The sequence below is a fragment of the Emydura macquarii genome, unplaced genomic scaffold (genome assembly GCF_026122565.2).
Source record: "Emydura macquarii macquarii isolate MOO-44397 ecotype Brisbane River unplaced genomic scaffold, CSIRO-AGI_Emac_v2 contig_1790, whole genome shotgun sequence".
Taxonomy (NCBI): domain Eukaryota; kingdom Metazoa; phylum Chordata; order Testudines; family Chelidae; genus Emydura; species Emydura macquarii.
In genome coordinates this window covers 8,461,921-8,480,537 of record NW_027131927.1, presented here as the reverse complement: position 1 = coordinate 8,480,537, position 18,617 = coordinate 8,461,921, and the positions used below count along the sequence as shown (strand labels likewise).

At 41.7% G+C, this 18,617-nt stretch overlaps 1 protein-coding gene across 1 annotated transcript in view; it reads right to left on the bottom strand.

Moving 5' to 3' along the window:
• Positions 1-18,617, bottom strand: part of TNKS (tankyrase) — a 240,845-nt gene that overhangs the window by 69,265 nt on the left and 152,963 nt on the right. Inside the window, exons 6-9 of the mRNA XM_067556877.1 lie at positions 16,565-16,659; positions 12,403-12,469; positions 11,780-11,966; positions 2,815-2,936 (exon numbers count right to left, since the gene is read on the bottom strand). Of these exons, the coding sequence (XP_067412978.1) occupies positions 2,815-2,936; positions 11,780-11,966; positions 12,403-12,469; positions 16,565-16,659 (471 nt within the window). The remainder of the gene's footprint in view (positions 1-2,814; positions 2,937-11,779; positions 11,967-12,402; positions 12,470-16,564; positions 16,660-18,617) is intronic.

Sequence of the window (18,617 nt, the reverse complement as noted above, 5' to 3'; positions counted from 1 at the left end):
TGTACTACTAGAGATGACTAAAGGCAAAGGGGTTTTAAAATCCAGCTTTTTGCACGTGGCATCTTAAGAGTTACACTGGAGTTCCCCTGCTTCCTTCAATGTAACATAAGATCCATGGTAGACTGAGTTAATTGTTTTATTTATTTATTTGTCTATTTTGTTGCACCCTTAATGTGTTAATCTTAAACTGATTGCCATTCTGGTATGTGTTTCCAGTTACTGCTCAATATCTGGGTTTACGAAATAAAGGAAGCTCTAAGGAAAGTCATGCATTCTTCTTGGAATAGTTTTGTTAAATGTTTCAAGTGCCATGAATCTTTAGTGGGATGTCTTCGGAAGCAAGGGCCTCCATACCCCCCATTGCCGATGGGTAGACAGGAGTAATTTGCGACAGCCCTTTTCTAGGTGTAACATACTCCTCCTCTCTTCTTTGTGTGGGTCAGTTCTGCTGGTCGCTTTGTGGGGAGGGCTGCAGAGTACTGGGCATACAGCCTTTACTCTTGTCCATGAAGCCAGGCCTTCAGGTAGGGCAGCGTAATGGGCCTTGTTCCCTCTTACTACTTTGCAGGGCCAGTCACCTCTGGCCTAAAATTTTCAAACATGTTCATTAATTTGAGCCCACAGCTTAAGATGCCAAAGGCTTGATTTTCTAAGAAGCTGAGCACCCACAATTTTAAAGGACTTGAAAATCAGGTCCTAAATTCTGGAGTAATGGTTTCCAAGAGACCGCCACTAGGATGAGAGACTATTGTGGACAAATGCTAGTTAATGGTCCCTGTAAGACAGGGCCCATTCAACGGCTGATGTTTCTGAGCCCAGCCACAGGGCTTTTTAAACAGCAAGCACAAAAGTTATACAATACATAGTTATGACCTATTGCTGTGAAGAATTCCCTCTTCCAACAATCAGAGTAAAACAACCTAGCCATACTGATTTGAATGGGACCATCAATTCCATCCCACTTCACTTTCAATGGCTTATCTGTAAAACAGGGAGAAATTGCTGGGACATTGGCTCTATGCTCTTTGACTTCACTTCTTCTCAAAATTATGAACTGAGAGCAGAGGTTAATTCCAGTGACGTCACTAACACACACATCCCCCCGACATTATACCATCACACAGAAGGCTCCTTGCTAGGTAATGGCATGATCATAGCAAGTACAAAAGCCAGCATGCTGCTGGGTTGCTTCATGTCTTGTGACATTTAACAGTGTTTCATTGCAAAGACCCCAACAAGAATTGAGAACTCATAGGTAGGCCACCTACCACAGGCAAATCCATTAACAACTGTAAAGGCTAGACAGGTCTGAATACTATCACCTCAAATATACTTCGCCAGCAGAATTATACCCATCAGCTGGAGAAGGAAACAACTGGTCAGTGAGAGCCAGAAAGCTCCTATATAGCAGGAATTGTATGTGGAGATTTTGGTGGACCAGCAAAATGCCTGGACTACTACAATAATTGGAGTAACAATTATCATCGTTATAGCCAAAAGCAGCTAAATCAGTAGGTCTTAGCAACCTCTGCAACGGCATAACCAAGCAAGAACCCAGGAGAGGAGGCGGTCAAGGGGGAATCTGACCCTCTGTCCTTCCTGACAAGATCTCTGTTGAAATTACTGAGGTATGTGTTTTGGAAAAACAAGAAGCTTATCTATATCTGCCCTTTGGGATATGTTTGTTAGGGCCCTCAAGACATGCAGACTCTGCAAAACCACATCTATCTAATTAATGGTTTGGGGAAACCTCTTGCTTAAACTTTGAGGGTGTTTGCTGAACAAGTTTTTTTTACTGACATGTTACTGTTACATTCATCCAGTAAATAAGGAGAGAAAGTCTGGGGTAGAAGACTCTTCAGGATCACTTCCTGGACACAGTTCAGGTTCCCCAACGTCAGCTGAAAGACGGGCCAATCAGATGGCCGTCATTGTACCACTCGAAGATTGCTCCAGACTGATTTCTGCGGTATTTTACTAACCTGTTGCAGATGTGTGTAAGTGTTTGAGACCAGAATAAAGCGCAGCTTTAAGTGAAAGCACTCTTGTGTACTGTTTGTGCCAGCCACCTACTGCAGCGCCTCCATTGATTTATTTCCTGCCACCACCTCATCAAGACTAATAGTTACCAAGAGCTTTGGGTTTTTAGAAGCACAGTAACAGAATGGCATCAAACATTTCACTGCTGACTTCTATCAGTTGATGAAAGAACTAAATATTATTAATAAACTCATTTGTGTGGGAATGTTGGAGAATGATTTTTGTCAAGAAGCAAGTCTAACTGGGTTTCTGGTGAAAAATTTGATTTAAAAATAAAAGATGAAAGACAGAGGGCAGCCTGTTAACTCATTCCAGTCCCCCACAGGCCAGCATGACACGTTTCTGTTGCTTGCCTCCTCCCCACCCTCTGCCACCCCAAAACATTTTTTTGCAACAAGTGTTCATAAAACATATGACAAGATGGAGGGAAAAAACAAGACAACTGCAGTCACAACAGAACAAAGCAACCCTCTAGCAGCTGTTACTACAGGGAAGATAATCAGATGGGGAGAACACACAGGTTCAACATGAAGAAATGAGCAGTAGTCTACTTGCAGGTTTCTGGAGAAATCCTGCATAAAAACTGAATTCAAGGGGGGTGGGAAATGTATAATGTTTCTTCTATAGCGGTGATTTACTTTTAAACACAAGATGCCTGGTGGCATATCCTCAATTTTAGATGAATACGTTTGCATAGTCTAGCAATAAAAAACCCTTCAACTAGCAGTACTTCCACATATATCATAAAAAAATCAATTGAAAATATAATCTCACCAGTGCAGTCTCATGTGACTGTGGCTGTTTAAAGTTAATGATCTCCAAAGCAAGAGTCTTTTTTACTTTGGCTAGGTCTGCCTCTTTGGCTGCTTGCAGTAAAGAATGGCCTTTGAATTCATCTGTTGGAGAAATAAGACATAATTAATATTCAGCAACACATCAGATTTATAAATGTTATTTATAAAGAAACCTAGCTACAATTAACCAAATGGGAAAGGAAAATTTTCTGTACTATCCTAAACAGTAACATCAGCTTTGATGACAGAATCCTAAACCCTGTCTTAGTGAAGGCAGACATATATTCTTCGGGTGAGATGGGAAGGAGAGTTCCACTTTCCAGGGTGAAACCCTCACCACCACCCCCTCCAGCCCCAAAATCAAGAATGTCATAAGGAGCCCTAAAAACTCTGTATCCAGCCAAAGGAGGCATCTTCCAGGACCAGCACGACAGAAGACAGCTGCCAGGCCACCTTCCGAGAGTCCTACCATAAGCCCTGGCACAGGGGGCATGCGGGTTGGGGCTGCATCACACAGTACTACAGAGATTTCAGGCCCAAGTTACACCAGTGGCCCCTCCAGCCTCCAGATCAAGAGGCACAAATGTGGCTTAAAGCCTCCTTATTTAACCCTCTCCCCCCAGGCTGAGAGCTCTGTATTGTATCAGTTGGAGGTGCAGCATAGAATCTCACTATTATATTGTTCCTTTAACATAAAAATGGCCAACCACCAAAGCCTGCTCACTTTGCTCATGCAAGCAATCCCACTGTCATCGCTGGTGAGCATAAGGAGAGCAAGATACGTTAACATCCAAATATGTAAAAATGACCCTTTAATAAGTAATGAACAAAAACAAAATGTCAGTACAAAATTTCTAACTTATTTCAGAAGTCACTTCTTGTGGAATCAGCAGTTTTCTGTATTTTAGAACTATGTTTTAATACTTGTGTTAATTGTCTGATTGTTATAAGAGCAGGACAAACACAGATAAGTGAGAGAAATTTAGACCCAAGGTTAACATTTGACTTTCCCACCACCAGATCATCAGGAAGCATCCTTTTTGATCAGTCTTCTGGCCAGATATCAGAAAGAAGAATTTAGAAACTGGCCATATTAAAAGCCAGACTGAGTAATGAAGGCCCTTGGGGGAAAAAGCTCTTTATTTAAGTTACAAATGATGAATCTGCAGTTTGGTAACATGATTATGACCAAACTGAGTTCTAGAATAGTTATATTTTATATCGTCATATCTAAGTTAGAACACTGAGCATCACAAAGTAATCAACAGTCTTTGAGAATAAATTCTAAAGACCTAAATACCTTTGCGAGAGTTAGCTACAGTATCAATGGCAACTTCACCCAGAAAGGTCACATGCCAGTGTTTTCTACCTCAGACTGATGAATGTGCTTCAACAAATTAGTCTAACTTGCTACCCAGGAAGAACACATACATGAACCTGGATGACAAAGCCAATAGAAAGCCTTTCTGCTGCTTCACAGCCATCTGTTCCAAAAAGTATTGAACTGGTTCTCTCAAAACCATCTTCTCCTGTCCGAAAATAAACCTTGCATACCTCCATGGTGCAGTGAGATTCAGATAGCCCAGCAATACTGCCAGGCCTTACAGAAAACTGGAAAGCAAAGCACCATCCAGACGTGCCTCCTCTCTTACTTTGCCATTATTTTGCAAAGGCAAAAACCAATCACATTAGTTGGTTAGCACAAGTTGATTTGCAGGGTCAGATAAATCTCTGAATGAAGTTGTCTGAAATTCGTGTTTTTGCTTTCCAAAGTTAATTAAATTCATTTGCCTGAACTCAGGTCTGCTCTTAATTATTATTATTATTTTGTTTTCATAATGAAATATTAAGTTTTGAGTTTTATTGAAATGGAGTGTGCATTAGAACATATGATTTTATTAAAGGAAAAGAAGAACCATGTATTTTAAAAGCAATATTTCAAATATTTCAATATTTCAAAACAATATTTCAAAACTCCACTTTGGAACAGACCAGATCAAAACACTCTAAGAAACTGTTAATGTGTGTCAGCAGAATCCACATGGACACAACGCAGGGCAGGTGAGTGCGGGATAGAGTCATGCCCCAGATAGCCACAGACTATAAACAAGCCCTTAGAGCCAGGATTGGAATTTGGGACTTCCTGATTCCCAGTCCATGCTTACATGACTAAACCTTGCCTTTATTAAGCTTTAGGCCTGGTCTACACTAGAGTGTTTTAATGAAAAAAGTCAGCTTTTTTCAACAAAACAGTGCTGGTGTACATACTGCAATCACTCTCCTCACCAACAACAGTGCCCTGTTTTTTCAACAAAATAAAACCACCTCAATGAGAGGTGTAGGGCTTTTGTCGGCATAGTTAGGGTGATGCACTGTCAGTGTAAACACTGCATCCCCTTATATCAGTGGTGAGGCTGTCATACAAAGCAGAAGCCTGGTGGCTGGTTCCTGGTCCGGCTGGGAGTGGGCGGAGAAGCCTGGGTGGCTGCAAGCCTGTAATTTGCAAGGCTGCTCTGGTGGGGAGCAAGTGGAGAAGCTTCCTGACTTCTTGTCCTGGCTCCCAGGTGAGAGTGGAGACCAGCGGACCTGGCTTCTTGCCCCACTCCCAGCCGGGACTGGGAATCAGATGCCCTGGCGGCAGGAGCCTGGGCTTCTCACTGGGAGCAGGGCGAGAAGCTGGGGCTGTTTGTCTTGGCTCTCAGCTGGGAGCCAGGACCAGAAGTCTAGGAGCTTCTCCACTGACTACAGAAAGGATGTGCACAAATTGGAAAGAGTCCAGAGGAGGGCAACAAAAATTATTAGGGGGCTGGTGCACAAGACTTATGAGGAGAGGCTGAGGAAACTAGGCTTGTTTAGTCTGCAAAAGAGAAGAATGGGGGAAGGGGGAGATTTGATAGCAGCCTGTAACTACCTGACGGGGGGGGTTCCAGGGAGAATAGAGCTAGGCTGTTCTCAGTGATGGCAGATGACAGAACTAGGAGCAATGGTCTCAAGTTGCAGTGGGGAGGTCTAGGTTGAATGTTAGGAAATATTTTTCCCTAGGAGGGTGCTTCATCATGGGTTACCTAGGGAGGTGGTGGAATCTCCATCCTTCAAGGATTTTAAGGAGCGGCTTGACAAAGCCCTGGCTGGAATGATTTAGTTGGGGTTGGTCCTGCTTTGAGCAAGGGTTGGACTAGATGACCTCATGAGGTCCCTTCCAACCCTAATCCTCTGATTCTAGGACTCCCAGCTGGAGCAGTCTTGTCAATTACAGCCATGAAATTGATATGGCTGCCCCTTCCAGCCCAGAGTGGGGAATGGAGAAGCCCCCTGTGGTTTCCCCCAACTGGGGAGGGGAGAAATCCCTGAGCAACTGGGACCAGGAAGTGGGGGAGGCAGCCCACAGGTGCCCGGGTGCCTGTGGGCTCCCAGCAGGGAGCTGGGGCTCTCAGCTACGCACAATGCTCCTTATATCAGAGGAAGTGCTCCAGGTAAGGATGCACTCCACTGATCCAAGGAGATCAGTGTGGACATCAGCCACCGCTGTAATTATAGCGGCGGCTGTAAGTCGACATAACATATGTCCACTTTTTTTTTTTTTTTTTTTTTTTAGTGTAAACAAGGCCCTAGAGACTATCAATTGCTCTAGTGGAGCAAGTTATGAGACTTCTGGAATAGATAACTTTGCTATACTGCACTGAATCATGCATCTGGTTAAAAATTTAACTAGTAGTGCATGCTGCAGACAATAAATAAAACGATATGGAGATCTGCAGAAATTATCCATGTAAATCTCTGAAAATTTAGGAAGGAAAGTTTCTCAGTTCAATGGGGTAAAAGAAAAGAAATCAGTAAAGACACTGGTTGAAATATAACTGAGAAGCCAGTCTAAGCATAGTTTTTTCTGTTTCAACCTGTACATTTTATGTCTGCAAGGCTGGACAGAATACAATTTGTTAACCTTTTATATACTTTGGAAGGGATAGCTGCTATGATTGAGAATCAAGACCCAAGATACAAATTACACTGTGAGGTTAAGAATGAAGAACTCTCCTTCTCTTATAGTGAAAACAAACTTGGAGAGATTGGCATACTGAATGAAGAGCTCCTGGCCCCAAAACAGCAGGTCTGAAAACTAAATTAGGTGGGATCACTGTGCTCTCTCTCATCCTGCTTTCCAAATAACTTTTGGGATCAAAGAAAATAAAAGGAAGGTAAGCGACTAAATTCAACCCTGCAGATGCTATGTGAGAAGGAAAGCCAGAGCCTTCATTCATAGTTAAGAACATTGGTGATTACTAGCCCCCAGTGGGACAGTGACTGAATGACCTACATGTATATACCTGTGCCCTGCTGCACAGCACAAATGTAACTGAGGGGCCAACATACAGAAGACCAGTCCTGCCCCAGACGACCAAATGCCTGAATTCTGTTGGTACTGTCTCACTTTAAACCCATCATCTACATGTAGTCACTGGAAGAAAACAGCTACCGTATGAGACCTGGGAGCTTAAGTAGCTGTCTTCAAAGCAGGACACAAAGAATAATCCATGGTATCATCTGTCCTCCCTTCTACTATCCCAGTCCAAAAAGCTTGGTAGATGGAAGACGGTATCTTTTAAAACAACCTCTTCTCAAGCGATAGACCTTTGGTGAAATAGAACAGAGGAGAGATGGGTAGCGCCACTTCTACACACTTGGAAGAGATCAACAGTTGCTGCTGATGCCTTCCTCAAGACCATGGAGCTCCTGCTGTTGGAAAGAAGGCCTGAGGGAGGTGCCGAGGGGTGCTCCTAGCTGTCTGACGGTGGGCTGTGATTGCTGTTAAACTTTTAGCTGTTCTCGCTGGCTGTAGACTTGGGCCCCACTAGTGAAGGAGGGGTCCCAGAAGGGATGGCTGAGGATGCTTTCAGTTGCATAGAGGCTGATGGTGGTTAATACTGCTGTTCTTGGTACTTATCAATGCATAGCAATGGCACAGCTGGTGGAGGGGGCTGGTGGAACTCTCAGCCACTTGGAGGAGGCTGCCAGCTGCTGCTTTTGGATGTTGCCATTACTTAAGGCACACTTAAGGCCATTTGGTGACTTCTGACTTGTAGAATCTGACATCCTCAAAAACCTTTAGATTTCCCTGAAGCTTCTAGGGCTCCAAAACCATTAAATAAAGTTAAAGTTTTCTCTATTTTGTTTTGGGTTTTTCTGTTTTATAAAATGATGCCATCTGTGCAATACAACTCAACGGAACAAAACAACAACAAACAGTAAGCACAGGATGGGCATCAGACTCTGGTGAAGACATAGGTCAGGGCAAGGGGAACAAAACATGGTTCCCTTTGCAGACAGCCTCAGTCCCTTTTAGTGGATGCATGAAGGCCCAAGTAAATGCTTCCCCACAATTCCAATTATACATGAGTTGCTGCACAACTTCAGGGATGGGGAAAGCCCTGAAAAGCATTCAGGGTCACAGTAGACAAGAAATGTAGCATGTGCTCCCAGTGCAATATAGTGGCAAAGAGGTCCAATGTGATTCTTGGATTTATAAAGAGGGGAGTAGTGAGTAGGAGTAGGGAGGTGATTTTACCTCGGTTGATGGCATTGGAGAGGCAGATACTGGAAAACTGGGTTTAGTTCTGGTACCCATATTTTTAAAACGATCCTGAACATTTGAAGAGAATGCAGAAATGAACCACAAGTGATTCAAGGGCTAGAAAAAACGCCTTAGGGCAGGTCTACACTACCACCTGTGGATCTAAATTACGTCCCTCAGGGGTGTGAAAAAGGCACCCTCCTGAGCGACACAAGTTACAGCATCCTAAGCGCTGTCCACACCAGTGTTGTGTCGGCAGGAGACGCTCTCCCATTGGCATACAGCGTCTTCACCAGACTCACTACAGTGCTGCACCAATGGAGCACTTCTAACGTAGACCTGCTCTTAGAGTGACAGATTAACAGCTCAGTTTCTTAGCTTGTCAAAAAAAAAAAATCCAGAGGTGACTTGATTACAGAGTGTAAGTACCTTCATGGGAAGAAAATACTGGGTACCAAAGGACATTTTAATTTAGCAGAGATAGCATAAGAAGAACCAATTGCTGTGAGTTAAGGCCAGCCAAATTCAAATTAGAATTAAAGCACACAACAGTGACGGTGATTGGAACAGACTACCAAGGAAAGGGGAAGTTACTTACTGTAACTGATGGTTCTTCGAGATGTGTGGTCCCTATCTGGATTCCAAACGTGGTACACATGCGCGCCATGTGCCGGAGCTAGAACTGTTCAGAGCAGTGTCCGTCGACCCACGTGCATGCCTTGCATTGTCCATGTGATACATCAGACAGCTTACGTGGCTGCGCGAGTTAACACCCCCTCAGTTTCCTTTACCTGACCGGGATCGAGCCCGCCGAAGAGGGGACGGGAGGGAGGGGGCAGGATTGGAATTCAGACAGGGACCACACATCTTGAAGAACTATCAGTTACAGTAAGTAACCGCCATTTTTTCTTTGAGCGCTGGTCCCTCAGTAGAGGTGAGAGTTCTCTGATGTTGAGTCAAAAGCTTTGTCTCGGAGGGCGTTGATGAAAGGTAGAGGTTGCGTAGGTATAGGTGGTGAAGTGTTGAGGATATTGGGAGTGTTGGTGATGGTGGGATTGCTCCTTTTGGCATGGAGGGTAAGTTTGGTAGGTGGGCTGGGATGGGTACCTGGGTCGGTAAGCCTGGCGATTATGAAATCATGTGAGGCTCAGAGCGTATGGGCCTAGGAACCAAAGATTTGCTCGGGAATTCTTCAAGGAATGGAGGTTTTTGTCTGTTTTATCACTAAATAGCTTCTGGTTGTCAAAAGGGAGGTCCTCCAAAGTGGTTTCGACCTCCTAAGGAAAACCAGAGGTTTGTAGCCAGGAGTCCCTTCTGAGCACCACTCTGGATGCTAGGGAACAAGCCGCCATATCTGCTGCGTCCTCTGATGCCTGGAGGGAGAGTATGGATACCAATTTCCCATCCTCAATGAAAGCCTTGAACTCTGCTTGCTTGTCTTCCAGAGAGAGAGAGGCATGGAATTCTGCCAGTCTCGAGCATGACAAAGTCGTATTTTGCCAGAACGGCCTCATAGCTGGCTATGGGGAATTGTAGGCCAGCTGATGAATATACCTTGTGGCCAATAAGGTCTGGCTTTCTGGTTGCTCAATCAGGAGTGGTGGTCCTGGGGTGCTGTTGTCTGGCCCGTTGAATGGCTGCTTGCACCACTAGTGAGTTTGGTGGTGGATGCATGAAGAGAATGTCTGTGCTAATGGCTGGAATAAAGTACCATCTCTCAGCACATTTTAGTGTTGGGGTACCTGAGGCCAGGGCATGCCATATTGTCTGAGCCAGCTGTCAGATGGCATTATGAATGAGCTACAATACCTCATTTGGACCTATTGGTTGGAGGATGTCAAGAAACTCATCTTGTGAATCTTTGACATCTTCCGCTGGTTGCCATACACCTCAAAAGGATGTGGTATTGATAATGGTCATCAGGCAGAGATAGTGCGGATGGGTTTATTGCCTTGTCCAGTGATGAAGATGCAATGGTTGGGAGGGGTGGCTCCGCTGGTCCCGGCAGTTCCATCAGGACCAACGGTCCCACAGTGCCACGCAGTGCATTGTACACTGAGGGCGCAATGTGCTTCGAAGGAGATCCATACTCATAACAGAGGTCTCATCCATGCCAGGAAGGCCTCTGCTCTGCTCTCATTGTAGGTCCCACTGGATACCTGAACTACTATTTCTGTGGTCAGACTTGCGCTGGTGCATACTGATATGAGCACGGGCTGTACTGTCGCTCCAGGGAGAAATATGGTTCAGGCTCCGAGGACCAGTCAAGACTCTAAGTGGTCCGGTAAGGGCAGTGCCGTCGGAGCAGTGGAGCAGGCAGATGTTGTGGTGGTTCTGTTGGTTGCACTGTTACAGGGTGGTAAAGTAGCAGCGGCTCCTCAGCTGGGGGTGGGGGCTTCATGGTGCCTGGTGCCTCATAAAGATGTGAAGGTCCCTCCAGCACCATCAATAGTTCAGTGGTGGGAGTGAAAGGTGAGACCTGGCCCAGAGTGCTCCATGAGATGCTTCTTGAGCCTGAGTTCTCTCGCCTTACAGGTTCTTGAAGAAAAAGATCAGCAGATAGAGCACCACACAATGATGTGGGTCTCACCAAGGCAGTAGAGACAGTGCTAGTGCTCGTCGCTCACTGAGAACAATGGCAGGTATGAGGTGCAGTTCTTAAACCTGGCCTGCTTGGGCATAATCCTCCAAACAGAGTGGACTGTCCTGGGGAGGGGAGAATTTGGAAACTATCTGTTCTACTACGCCATCTATAACTGTAGCTACAACACTAAACTATGATATTGATCACATTTTTTTTTAATTTTGCTATGTAGGTTTTCTGAATAATAAGGAGAAAGTTCTGACTCTGACCATGCAGTGGTAAGAGGAAACTGGAAGGGGTGCAGACCCATGCAGCCACATAAGACCTCGCATGTACCACATCGATGACGCAAGGGATGCATGCAGGTGGATGGACACTGCTCTCCACAGTTCCTGCGGATGGCGCACAATGTCTGGAATCCACATAGGGACAAGCACTCGAAGAAGTGGTGGTTTCTCTAGCTCTGGAAGTCTTCAGATCAAGACTGGATGGCTTTCTGGAAGATATGCTTTAGTCAACCACAAGTTACAGAGCTCACGATAGCGTTAACTGAGTGAAATTCCCTGGCCTGTGTTGCACAGGTCAGTCTAGATCTAATGGACTCTTTTGGCCTTAAACTTTATGAATAAAGGCAATTTTATGAAGAACATCTACAGATCTCTACAAGTTTAAAAGTGAGAAATGGAGATCTCTATATCCTGCTGCTTTGCATTTGTCCATCACTTGCAAGGAACTGGGTTCGAAAGGTGAGTCCGTTTATATTAATAATTATTTCAAGGTTGAAATACTTACAAGTCAGTCTCTCCCTTAGCTCCGGTGTTGGAGCCATATCCACAGCACTCTTGCCATGGCAGTTGACCAGTGTTGGATCTGCACCATGACTAAGCAACAAAGAGCAGACTTCTACACGATTCTTGGAAGCAGCTTCATGTAAAGGGGTAAACTGCCAGAGATCCATAGCATTAACACAGGCCCCATGCTAGGAGTGGGAAAGAGATATAAAAGATAACCATGACAAAGCTCACAAGATTTTCATTTTAATAACTTTAACACTAGGTCAGTTATTTTCCACGGAAGTGAAAAATAAGTGATTTATCTTCATCTACCAAAACCTGAATTTTGGAATGAATTTCATTTTCAATAAGACACCTTGGCTTCAGAAAAATTCAAGTCAGTTAAATTCTAATGCTTGGCTGCAGAGATTACCCAGAAAAATACATACTTAATTCAGTGGTACAGATCTATGTCTAAAGATCTAAAGTCACAAACCACTGAAATAATATATTAGAGGCGTGAAAATCAGGATTTTTTAGCCAAAAGTAAGCTGCAGCCTTAACTATTGTATGAATTAACCACATCTCCCCATAATTTTGCAAGATGGCAATGCTTAAGTATTCTTCCATTCCTCCACTTACCTTAAGTAGCAATTCTGTGACTTCAAAATGTCCATATGAGCATGCATTATGAAGAGGTACAAGTCCGCTAGATTAAATATAACAAAATAAAATTACATATCTAGGAAAAAATTGAAGAATTTTGAACCATTTTCATGCTATAAAATTATGAGATTTCAAAATCAAATGAAATCTTATTAAATAAATTTATTTATTTAAATTTTAAAATTAAGGTGCTTATGATAAACACCATGGGATCCCAGCTTTCCAAAATAATTACTGGTTAAGAGTGGCATTAAAAACATTTTTGAATAATGCTACATAGATGTTTAATCTACCACATATTAATGTTAAGAAATAGCACTCATTGCATTCAAAATGATCTTTCTTGAAGGTCAGGAAAGGAAAAAAAGCCACATTACATTTTAATCTTGATGAAGGCAAGTTAGTGTAGTAAGACTCTGGGTCTATGTACAACCATATTTATTTTAAATGGTACACTAAGGGAGAAATCCCTATATAATGTTACCTGGCTGCTAGGTGTATTAAGAAGATGTACAAATATTTATAGACAGTAGACTGATATAGCTCTCCAGACTGTAGAGTGAGCTGACTTTGCTGAAGTATGTTATACACTTAAACATACATATTTGTACAGATATCACACCAATCTGAGGGTTATTGGAATTTCTGTATAGTAACATCCCTAGAGCCTGCACTCAAAATGAAAGTGGTGAAGCAAATGACCTGGGTCTAAACAAAAGCAAAGGTCAATATAATGAGAAATCCATAAATTTGAAAAGGAGACCAAAAGTGACAAGCAATAAAACAAAATAAATTCCGTGTGCAGGTAAAGCAAGACAGAGCACTTGGAGTTCCACAGATATGGGAGTTGTATTGGAGATATGGATATGGCTCCACAGATATGGCTCCACAGATATGGGAGATAAGTTGTATTAAGTATTGTACTTAAGCAGGAGATCAACCTCTGTTATTTATGATAAATACTCTCCCCAAAATTACAGCACTTACTCTGAGTATCAAATAAATATTCTGAGATTTTACAAGTAAACCCATTAATTTAGGAGTTTAAATTAATTTAAATTAGGTTATTTAATAAATATAGCATCCATTGTCCCTATTTATCTTAATAGAGCAACAATGCATGCCCTTCAAACACCCCATGTAGTTAAAGATCACTGATCTCTTGAACATAAGCGATCTTGGAAGAAACGCTTTTAGAATTCTCAATTATCTTCCATTGTTACTTTTTATATCTAAAGCTGAGAACAGAGGCTGAACAATATAATTTTCTACATCACAGAATTCTACAAAAAATGGCTGTCTTTCAAAATGGCTGCCATCTTCTAATGTTCTCAGTAGGACTGAGGCCATACAGTGCCCTTAGTAAAGAAGGCTACTGCCTCCATTCACCTGCTCTCCAGTGTCCCTATCAGCCTTCTGACAGCGTATTTTCTCTCCTACCTTCCCTAAAGACAGCTTGACTTCATTCTAATTAGGACGCAATGGATGGGCATTTTGAAAACAGGCATCTTAACTAGGAGAACCCTTGGCCTGAGTCCTCACTGAGAACAATGGGAGATGGCAGACATATTGAAAAGTGTCCATCTACGTGCACAAACACTAACATATATCAAGCATAATCACATGGTGTCACTAAAGGGCAATGTTAAGGTTGTTTGGGTGCCCTAGCATATCTTAACGTGTTTGGACTACTTTGTAATTAAACTACACTCTGAATTTCCTGGATTTATCATGCTTGTTTTTGGAATAAATGCAACATATCCATGTAATGCATTCTACCCTAAGCTACTGATACGCAGTTTGTGTCTAAATGCATTTTTCAAATACGTAATTCTAACCTCACACCATTATTTGTCCATCTGTTTATCCTGAAATTCTTTTCCAGTTAACTATTAGAGTTTGAAATGGTGTAAAACCATTTAAAAAATGCTTAACAACTCATGTGAATATACAGAATATGCATCTTAAACATAATTCATTTTGAAACTTTATAGAATGCTCTATAATTAGTTTCATAACATCTTTGACAGAAAACAGAAGCAAATATACAGATGAAAGTACTACAAATCAGTCTCCAAATGTTCCAGTATACTTAGAATTGCTTAGAGATACTTTGTATATGTCCACATTGAGTTTTAAAACACAGGGCAGCGAGAGTCAAGGTCTATGGGCTTGCGCTAGGGTGCTAAAAACAGCAATGTAGAAGCTGAGGCTCAGGCTCTGAAGCCCAGGGTGGACTACAAAGCCCAAGCTCCAGCCCAAGCCGCAGTGTCTACTCTGCTATTATTAGCGCTGTAGACCCAGGCTATGAGACTTGCTGCCACGGGTTTTAAAATACAGTATAGACATACCCAAAGTCAACTAGAATTTTCATTTAAGAGACCTGAGAGCTCCAGTTTTCATTTAATAGTACACTGGACATAACATTAGATAATTAACAGAGAACTTTCCATGTTGGCAGACAGCTGGACAAGATGGCTTGACAGCTCCTTTTCTTTTCTAAAATCTATACATATAAAAGTAAGCTGTTTGGGACTATGAGTGCCTTTTACTAAGTATATATACAGCATGTACCACAATAGTGTGCTGATCATAACTACAAATAAAAAATCCAGTCAGATCCCCAAGCACTCTGGAAATAAATCTAGTTTCAACATACCAAAAGAATCAAAATCATGCACTTTCCCCTCCCCCTTCTTTGACATAGAATTTTACTTAACTACTCACTTACCACACAAGGACATAAGAACAGCCATACTGGGTCAGAATAATGACCCATCTAGCCCAGTATCCTGTCTTCCGACAGTGGCCAATGCCAGATACTTCAGAGGGAATGAACAGAACAGGACAATTATCAAGGGATACATCCCTGTCATTCAGTCCCACTTTCTGGAAGTTAGAGGTTTAGGGACACCCTGGAACATAGGGTTGCATCCCTGACCATCTTGGCTAATAGCCATTGACGGACCTATCCTCCACAAACTTATCTAATTCTTTTTTTGAACCCAGTTATACTACTGGCCTTCACAACATCCGCTGGCAAGGAGTTCCACAGATTGACTGTGCATTGTACGAAGAAGTACTTCCGATTGTTTTGAACCTACTGACTATTAATTTCATTGGGTGCTACCCCGATTACTTGCATGAAGGTATAAGTTAATGCTTCCCTATTCATTTTCTCCACACCATTTGTGATTTTACAGACCTGTATCATATCCCACCGCCCCAGTTGTCTTTTCTAATCTGAAGAAGTCACAGTCTTTTTAATCTGTCCTTATATGGAAGCTGTTCATACCCCTTAATCATTTCCCCCTTTTTGTACTTTTCCCAACTCTAATATATCTTATTTGAGATGGGACAGCCAGAATTGCACCTAGTTTTGAAGGTGTGAACGTAACATGGATTTATATAGTGGCATTATGATATTTTCTGTCTTATTTTCTATCCCTTTAACAATGATTACTAACACTGTGAGCTTTTTTGATTGCTGCTAGACACTGCACAGATGTTTTCGGACAACCATCCACAGTGACTCCACGATCTCTATCTTGAGTGGTAACAGCTACTTTAGATCTCATCATTTTGTATATATAGTTGGGATTATGTTTTCTACTGTGTATTACTTTGCATTTACCAACATTGAATTTCATCTGCCATTTTCTTGCCCAGTAGTGTGCATACACATGACAAGATAATCAGGTCACAAAAAAGTCTAAATGAATATGCTTTTTATCTGTAACACCTTGTATTAATTCTTTATTGCCAAAATAATACTGGAAGTCCATGAACACTCAAAATTGTCCACAGAATTCCCAACAACACAGAGGATACATAAATAAGCAAACAATATGAATTTGAAAATACACTTATTTAATGAAGGAATAACCCATAAAATAGAATATCTATGTAACTAAGGAGCACAGAATCCCACTTCAACCCTCACTTGAGCTTTTGCAAAAGATTATTTACCATAAATTTTGATTCTGGAAAAAACTGCGGTCCAGTTATCTCCAATTTCAGATAAACTCATTTTCAGATACAGGCTAAATTACAACATAAAACAGAACAATGATAAAGGTAATTCTTAAAATGTACCTACCTAGCAAAACCAGAGAATGAAACAAACTATTATACATACCCCTTATCCTTTGCATGAACATCAGCACCATGCTGAAGCAAAAGCTGGACTATTCGAACTCTGTTATAGCCTGCTGCTAGATGTAAAGGAGTGGACTGCAAACAAAAACAACAAAAAGTAAGACAGAGAGATAGGATACATATATGTTTTGTAATTTACACAGTCCACAAAATGAGTGAAGTAGCCAAAGTTAATTAATACCAGAACCAAAGCATAAAAAAGGCTGAGAGAGGCATTTAATAAAAGGCCGTGGTTTTGAAAAAGAGGTGCCAAGTCACCAATCCTATTTTCAAAATGCTGAACACCCAGCAGCTCCCACTGACCTGAGAGGGAGTTGCTGGGTGCTCAGCACTTTTGAAAGTCTGCTAACTTATTTAGGAAGTTTCATATATACTCAGACACCTGACTAAGTTCCTGTTTTTGAACATCTTGGCTATAGTTCTTACATTTAAAAATTAAGCTACAGGGAGTCAAATTACAGCCACCAGATCTGCATGTGTGACTCTGAGGATCCACGAGAAAAGATCTTGGGGAATACAACTCCTCCTATAGTTTTAAAGAGATCTATAGCAGTCAGCTTTCTGGCAACCAAAGTGAAATTAGAGCATCTTCTTTCCTCTTCAAGTAGCTGCTCTCTGTACACTACCTGATTTAGTAATGGAAGTATTATGAGAGATGTTAGTATATGATAATATAACTATAAAGCTTTTCATTCTACTTCAAAATTTAAAAAAAAAACCTGTCTTGTATCTCTGATTCCAAAACATCTCAATCCTGAATGTCCTGCTGCCAATGCAAACCAAACAAAGCCAGAATTGATCTCATTCTCCCACCTCCCGAAACCCTCCCCCCCTCACTTCTTTTTCTGTTATTGTTCATAATTCACTAGTCACACAAAACAAAAACACCAGCATATATTTGATTCTTTTCCCCCTATTTCCCTCTCCCACCAATTCACCCTATTACTTCCTCTTCAACTCTAAAAATATGACCTTACCTCAAATCCTAGTATCAACCCTCTTCTCTATGCCTTGGGTCAGTTCTCATGTAATGCCTTTCTCCATACAAATGCTGCTGCTAAAAGTTACCTTCCCCTCCTGCAGCAACTCTTACCATGTGTCACGCACAGCTCAAATCATTTCACAGTTCTTTTGTCTCTCGCAAGTACACAAAAACACTCTGCTTTTGCTTACATTTCTGATCTTATCTCTTTCCACTGCACCACTCACTGCCTTCATGCAGCATAAGCCAGCCATTTAGCTACTACCTTTCTTTCTTTCTTTCTCCCATAGCTATCCTTCCTTCCATGGTGCACCTTAAGTTTGAAACAGTTTCAGGCTTTGTTTCCAGTTGATCATATTTCCTTCACTCAATTACTCCTTAAATGAGAATGCTTCTGAACAGTTTAGGATGAACCACCATTCAAGTTATTTTCACTGATTACGAGTGATTCACTGAAAAAAATCTAATCTCAACCAACAAAATAGTGCATAATTCAGGATCTGCTCCCCATGAGTGTACACACATTCTTCTGGAACATATCTACTCCTTGTTTTCTATCTCTCCCTCTTCCCACAAACTTCCTCCCACCAAACATGATCTCTTGACATCTGTGTGTCCCTGTTTAGACTGTAAATTGCTGAAAACAGGAACTGATGTCTTTTATTCACCTGTGAATCATAGAAAGGTAAGACTGGAAGAGTCCACAATAGCACTCCAAGCTACGACTGGCTGACATTTTTTGGTGAAAATGTTTTTTTCAAAAGAAAAATGGCTTGGAGGGGAGAGGGTTTAAACTAGCAATTTTCAAGAGAGATGTTAAATGTTTGGGGTTTTTAATTAAAAACAACAAAATTTTGAAAATGAAAAATATAGCCAGTCAAATGACATTTTTCTGCACAACCAATGGCCACATTTTGTGTGTCTTTTTCAACAAATATTTTTTAAAAAAAGAAAACAGTAAAAAATACATTTATTTTTTTCATTTTTGTCAAAAACAAAATTTATTTTCACCAGAAAACAAAAAATTCCTGCCTAGCTCTACTCCACACTT